The sequence below is a fragment of the Gorilla gorilla genome, chromosome 2 (genome assembly GCF_029281585.2).
Source record: "Gorilla gorilla gorilla isolate KB3781 chromosome 2, NHGRI_mGorGor1-v2.1_pri, whole genome shotgun sequence".
Classification (NCBI taxonomy): Eukaryota; Metazoa; Chordata; class Mammalia; order Primates; family Hominidae; genus Gorilla; species Gorilla gorilla.
The window spans coordinates 195,466,887-195,473,609 of NC_086017.1; the positions used below are offsets into that span (position 1 = coordinate 195,466,887).

Here is a 6,723-nt window from a genome sequence, read left to right on the forward strand (position 1 = left end):
CCAGGCTGAAGGGGCACGGAGGGGATCCGTGTCCAGGAGAAGGCAGTGGAGGGGGAACGCGCAGCACTAAGCTGGAGGGGTAATGCCCAGGGGAGGGAGGTGGCGGGAGCCCGGCTGAGGGGGCGGTGTGGGGGAAGAGAGCAGGGCCTGGGGGGAAGAGGGCAGTGGTGGGAGGGTGCAGTACGAGGGGAGGGGACAATGCAGGCTTTCCTCTTCTCCATAGCGACATCATGGCAAATTCCCAAACTGGACGGATCCGGCTCGGGTTACGTCCAGCAGGGCCGAGCCAGCCCAGGCCGGCCCCGGGGTCCTCGGTGCCGGCTGGAGGGGCTGGGCACCTCTGGGGCGGGGTTCTGCCCCACCTGCCCTCGTCGCGGACTGTGCCCTCGGCGGGCACGCGGACCGGCGGGGTAGGGCTAGGGCCCGGCTTCTCTGGGCCAAGGATCAAGGTCCCTGCCTGGGTTAGGCCCCCACGCATTCCAGTCTTCGGAACCCGGCCTCTGAAGAGGGCGCAGTAGGGCCCCAGCGGAGCGCGAGAACCCGCTCTACAGCCTATTGCTTCCCCGCCCTGGGCAGAGCCACCTGGACATGAGACCCACCCTCAATGCCGAAGCCTCTCGGAAGCAATCTTTTGGGACGGAAGTTAAGTAGCCCCGAGCGGGAGGCTGTGGCGGAAGTGGTTGCGTTACCGCTTGTTTATGCGCATGCGCCATTCTCGTCTGGCCGCCGCGCTTTCAGGAGCTGCTTTTGGTTCTCTCCGGTCTTGTCCACGCTAGGGGGTGCACGTACTCCCAACTGTGGTCGCGCTCTCACCCCTTCTGCTGCTCTCGTGGCCCCCTCGCGATGGCGGGCATCCTGTTTGAGGATATTTTCGATGTGAAGGATATTGACCCGGAGGGCAAGAAGTTTGACCGAGGTAAGTAAGGTATGTAGGGGCGGTTTGGAGGAAGAGGCTAACCTCGCGGACATGCCTCTGGGCCCCGTGTCCACCCAGCTCTTGTGGCCTGCCCCTACCAGCAGGTCCTGATGTAGGGACCTCCCTCAGTAAACATTTTATGGATGAGAAAACGGAGACTCCCGAGCTCTCTCTGGCTTCACGCATGCCGTGCCCGGTGCCTGGGTGGCCTTTTGTCATGGTGCTGGCAAACTCCTAGGCATATTTATAATCGCTACCTGCTCTGTGCTAGACACTGTCTTGTGAGACCAGCCTGGCCAACATGGTGAAACCCCGTCTCTACCAAAAATACAAAAATTAGCCGGGCGTGGTGGCGGGCGCCTGCAATCCCAGCTACTTGGGAGGCTAAGGGAGGAGAATTGCCTGAACCTGGGAGGCGGAGGTTGCAGTGAGCCAAAATCGCGCCACTGCACTCCAGCCTGGGCAGCAGAGCGAGACTCCGTCTCAAAAAAATGACAGTCCTCATGAGGTGGGTGGTGCCTTTCCCATTTTTCTCTGAGAGGTTGAGTAAACCACCCAAGGCTTCACAGCGAGTAATCTGACTTCAGAGCCTATATTCTTGTATTGCCCTCAGAATCTTTAGCGCTTTGTGAAGTCTTCTTTGAGTTAGAGTTAGCTGCTTGGTATATACCTTTTTTTTTTTTGAGACGCAGCCTTGCTCTGTCGCCCAGGCTGGAGTGTAGTGGCACGGCACGATTTTAGCTCACCAAAACTTCCGTCTCCCGGGTTCAAGCGATTCTCTGCCTCAGCCTCCCAAGTAGCTGGGATTATAGGCATGCGCCACCACGCCTGGCTAATTTTGTATTTTTAGTAGAGACGGGCTTTCACCATGTTGGCCAGGCTGGTCTCAAACTCCAGATCTCAAATGATCCACCTGCCTCGGCCTCCCAAAATGTTGGGATTAGAGGCATGAGCCACTGCACTGGCCTACACCTCTTTATTTTGTTATCTATCAATAATTTTCTCTTTGATGTCTCTTTCTTTGCCTGGAGACTAAGATGTTTTTCAAGATGGATACCAGTTCTTATACATCTTGGTAACTCCCCTCAGCACAGTGCCTAGCATAGAAAGAGAAAGCCTTTGGATGATTGAATAACTTGCCCAGAGTCAGGTTCTCAGTCATCCAGGCAGGCTTTGCTGCTGGAGTATCTTTGGTTGTTTTCTGGGGATTACGTTCGCTTGCCACAGTTTTTCTCCCCTTTTCCTTCTTGCATATCTGGTTCTGATTGAGCCTGAATTTCTATGAGAGCAGATGAGAGACCACTGGATGTAGACTGGGTTAGATTGAGTATCCTGTTGCGTACAATCCCACACTGTAGGATCTGCCTTGGCGATACCTCTGTCACTCTTTTCCTGCTTCTCCCCAGTGTCTCGACTGCATTGTGAGAGTGAATCTTTCAAGATGGATCTAATCTTAGATGTAAACATTCAAATTTACCCTGTAGACTTGGGTAAGTATTGAATACAGACAATAATAAGAGACTTTTTGCTGCTTCCGCTATTCTTTACTCTCTGATATTGCTGTTATTTTCAGGTGACAAGTTCCGGTTGGTCATAGCTAGTACCTTGTATGAAGATGGTACGCTGGATGATGGTGAATACAACCCCACTGATGATAGGCCTTCCAGGTGAGGGAGTGGAGAAGGTAATATTTGAAATATGCCTTGAGGACTAAGTAGATAAGTGATATAGAAAGACTCTTCTAAAATTCCTGGAATAAATGATGATCAGCAGAATCTGAGTAACCTTAAGGAAATTTCTGCACTTAAGAATTCAAACAGGCCAGGCACCGTGGCTCACACCTGTAACCCAAGCACTTTGGGAGGCCGAGGCAGGAGGATTGCTTGAGTCCAGGAGTTCAAGACCAGCCTGAGCAACATAGCGAAACCTCACTGCTACAAAAAAGAAGAGAGAAAAAAAAAAAAAAGAGGCTGGGCGTGGTGTCATGTGCCTGTAGTCCCAGCTGCCTGGGAGGCTGAGGTGGGAGGATTGCCTGAGCCAGGGAGGTTGAGGCTGCAGTGAGCCATGATTGCACCACTGCACTCCAGCCTGGGTGACAGAGCAAGACCCTGTCTCAAAAAAAAGAAAAAAATTCAAACAACCAGGTATTTATCTATAACAGTGATTACATGCTTGTGAGTTGCAGCCTTTTGAAGGCTGAGGAGGTAACTGCTGAGTGACCTAGGCCATGTGGGTCTTGTGTCTTGGGAGGGCGCTTGGTGTGATGGAAAGACTTTGGCACCCCACTTGAGTTCATTTCTCAGCTCTACCACTTATTTGTTGAGTAACCTTAATCTCCTTCAGCCTGTTTCCTCATCAATAAAATAGAGATGGTCATGCCTCGCTCATGGGGTTGCCATGAGGACTAAATGACATCATGTTTGTAATGTGCCTGTTGTTATAATGCTGGCATTTAGTTACCAGTAACCATTTTTTTTTTTTTGAGACGGAGTCTTGCTCTGTCGCCCAGGCTGGAGTGCAGTGGCGCGATCTCAGTTCACTGCAAGCTCCGCCTCCCGGGTTCACGCCATTCTCCTGCCTCAGCCTTCTGAGTAGCTGGGACTACAGGCGCCCACTACCACGCCCGGCTAATTTTTTTGTATTTTTAGTAGAGATGGGGTTTCACCGTGTTAGCCAGGATGGTCTCAATCTCCTGACCTCGTGATCCGCCCGCCTCGGCCTCCCAAAGTGCTGGGGTTACAGGCTTGAGCCACCACGCCCAACTGACCAGTAACCATTTTTAAATGGGATCTTTTATATTGTTAATTACTGTTAAGAATAACTTTGCTGCTATTGCTCCATAGGGCTGACCAGTTTGAGTATGTAATGTATGGAAAAGTGTACAGGATTGAGGGAGATGAAACTTCTACTGAAGCAGCAACACGCCTGTAAGTTACGTAATCTTGTGAGGATTCTTTTCCTCCTCCATGTTCTGAGACTTTGAGCTATGCTCCTGCTTCCTCTGTTGAGTTCCTCTCCTCAGGCACCTCAGACCGAGGTGGGAACTAGAAAGAAATAGTTCTGGGAGCAGTTTCCAGTCTGAAATGTAGACTGCCCTTTGTCAGGCCCTCGTGGCCCAGTGGTCCACATGAGAAACTGGTTATCTCACTGTGTAAAGTGCAAAGGAGACTTGCTTCCCCAGGAACAAATGCAGCATTAAGTGATTAGACTGTTAGGCTTTGTGTGTGTGTGTGTGTGTGTGTGTGTGTGTGTGTTTTGCTACTCTGTAAAAGGCTTTGTGTGTGTGTGTGTGTTGCTACTCTGTAACCCAATCCCTAGTTCCTTGGTTTTCCTGTCCAGCTATTTTTCTTTTCTTTAAAGTCTTATTAAAACAATATGTGCTTTTTGTAAGCAATTTGAAATGCAGAAGAGTAATGTGAAGAAGGAAAAAAAAAAAGTCACCTGTAATTCCATATCCAGAGAGAACCTTTTACATAGACTTTTTTGCATATCCTGGTGTTCTGTTTTTTTCTTGGAGACTGTGGTGTTTATTATGTTTTCTTCTGCTCTTTTTGCTTAACATTATGTAAAACATGTTTCCCCATGTTAGTGTAAAGCTTTTCTTTTCTTTTCTTTTTTTTTTTTTTTTGAGATGGAGTCTGCTGTGTTGCCCAGCCTGGAGTGCAGTGGCACGATCTCGGCTCACTGCAAGCTCCGCCTCCCGGGTTCACGCCATTCTCCTGCCTCAGCCTCCTGAGTAGCTGGGACTACAGGCACCCACCACCATGCCTGGCAAATTTTTTTTTGTATTTTTAGTAGAGACAGGGTTTCACCATGTTAGCCAGGATGGTCTTGATCTCCTGACCTCGTGATCCGCCCGCCTCAGCCTCCCAAAGTGCTGGGATTACAGGTGTGAGCCACCGTGCCCGGCCAGTGTAAAGCTTTTCTTAAACATTTCAATAGTTGCATAACATTTCAGTAAGTGGATATGTCTTGATTCATTTGAACATTCCCCTGATTTGGGGCATCTAGGTGTTTTCCACCCTCGATAATATAAAGAACAGTGCCTTGCACATATCTGTGCATTGATGTTTGTCAGAATTTTGGTTCCTAGTGACAAAACAGTAGGAAGATGCCTCTTCTGTTTCTTAGGCTGAGATGGAACAGTGCCTTGCACATATCTGTGCATTGATCTTTGTCAGAATTTTGGTTCCTAGTGACGCAACAGTAGGAAGATGCCTCTTCTCTTTCTTAGGCTGAGATGGAGAGCTGCTGAGTGGCAGTGCTCCAGGCTCACGGGATGGGGCCTTCTGTTTCAGCTCTGCGTACGTGTCCTATGGGGGCCTGCTCATGAGGCTGCAGGGGGATGCCAACAACCTACATGGATTCGAGGTGGACTCCAGAGTTTATCTCCTGATGAAGAAGCTAGCCTTCTGAACCTCGCCTGAAGCCAGCCTCGCTGCCAAGTCACTCAGGTCATGGGCATTGTTCAAGCCTGAGTGGCAGCCGCTCTTGCTAACCTGTTGAGGAGGGGCTGGCTCACTGTCCACTGTGGCGGCATCTTTAACTGGCCTCCACTCAATGGGAAACTGACTCGCCTGTGAAAGACACAGTGGGAGAGGTGAAAATGAATCAGAAGCTTTATGTATATGATTTTTAAATTAAACTTTACTTTTTCAGACTGCCCCTCCCCTTTTTGTAAAAAGTCCATTTACTGTAAAATCGTTTTTTCCAGTTTGTCTGTGGTGTATTGTTTCTGGTCCACAGCCAGCTGATCACTTGTCAATGTAGGATCTATTCCAGCCTTTTGGTATCTGGGTTCAGGGTTGTCTCAGTCTCCTGGCTGACTGTTCTCAACATTTATCCTCCAATGTGGTTTTCGGTCTGGGAGAGAGTTGTGCTTTTGGCTCCTGAGGGTACCCCAGGCCCAGAAGATACCACCCATTTGGCACAGAATTTTGAATTGGCAAGGAGCCCTGCTCATGTCCTTCCAACACTTTCAGTCTCTTAGGAAGTCAGTTCATGCTGACTTGAATGAGTCACTTGCATAGTCTAGAAATGTTCATTATTTTTATGGAAGCTTTGGGTAGAGGCTTTTAGCTACAGGCATGGGAGATGACTATGAAGAGAGTAGGACGAGAGGACTTGGTGGTTCTGGAAGCAGCTGGAGGAGCTGGCTCTCTGCTCTACATTCCAGTGGTGACCTGGGAGGGAGGGTAAGTGGAAGTGGACAGGGCAGCAATACCAATGAAGTTGGCAGGCCAGAGCCAGGGCCAGTGCCAGGACCATGTAGCGGCCTGACTACAGTCACTAACTTACGAGTGGGGGAAGAAAAAACATTAAGGAAATGGCTATGATAAGGGCTCCAGCATGTGAGCTGGCTCTTCAGCTTGGCATTAGAGGTCTCTAGGAAAGCATATGGGGTTCTGTTTTCCCCTAGGAAGTTTAGGGTAACAATCCAAAAAGATTCTCTGTGCATTAAATAGTTGTCTGTTTGATCTGGTTTTGCCTGGGAGCTGGTCCCCTGCTGGGATACCTGGGGTATTTCCTTCCCCATCATTTTCAGATCTTCATGTGAGGTGTTAGAAATAGTATTTAGGGAAATGGGTTGAAAATGAATGGCCTCAGCAGGGAGGAGGAAGAGGTGTTTCTTTTACCTTACTATGGGTAGAGTAGGGGGAGGGAGTTGGGATGAATTTTTATGAAATCCTAGAACCTTTCCATGGGGTGGGTTTTTTTGTGGGGTTGGAGAACGACAAATGAGAGTGAGACAAACGAATTACAAGTAATAGTGTGTAGGTTATCATAGACTGTCCTGGCGGTCTTGG

The 6,723-nt window shown here is 49.3% G+C and overlaps 1 protein-coding gene across 4 annotated transcripts; it reads left to right on the forward strand.

Moving 5' to 3' along the window:
- The first annotated feature begins 667 nt into the window (after positions 1 to 667).
- On the forward strand, positions 668 to 5,632 carry POLR2H (RNA polymerase II, I and III subunit H). Of its 4 annotated transcripts, none has more exons than XM_055382023.2 (5): positions 668 to 925; positions 2,323 to 2,406; positions 2,490 to 2,583; positions 3,760 to 3,843; positions 5,215 to 5,632. In XM_055382023.2, exons 2-5 carry the CDS (start codon positions 2,358 to 2,360, stop codon positions 5,330 to 5,332), a joined length of 345 nt encoding a protein of 114 aa, XP_055237998.1. In that variant the 5' UTR covers positions 668 to 925; positions 2,323 to 2,357; the 3' UTR covers positions 5,333 to 5,632. The 4 variants fall into 4 exon arrangements, with proteins under 4 accessions (XP_055237998.1, XP_030865062.1, XP_030865059.1 ...); XM_031009202.3 differs by having other exon boundaries at positions 668 to 916; positions 5,151 to 5,632; XM_031009199.3 differs by having other exon boundaries at positions 668 to 916.
- Positions 5,633 to 6,723: the final 1,091 nt, after the last annotated feature.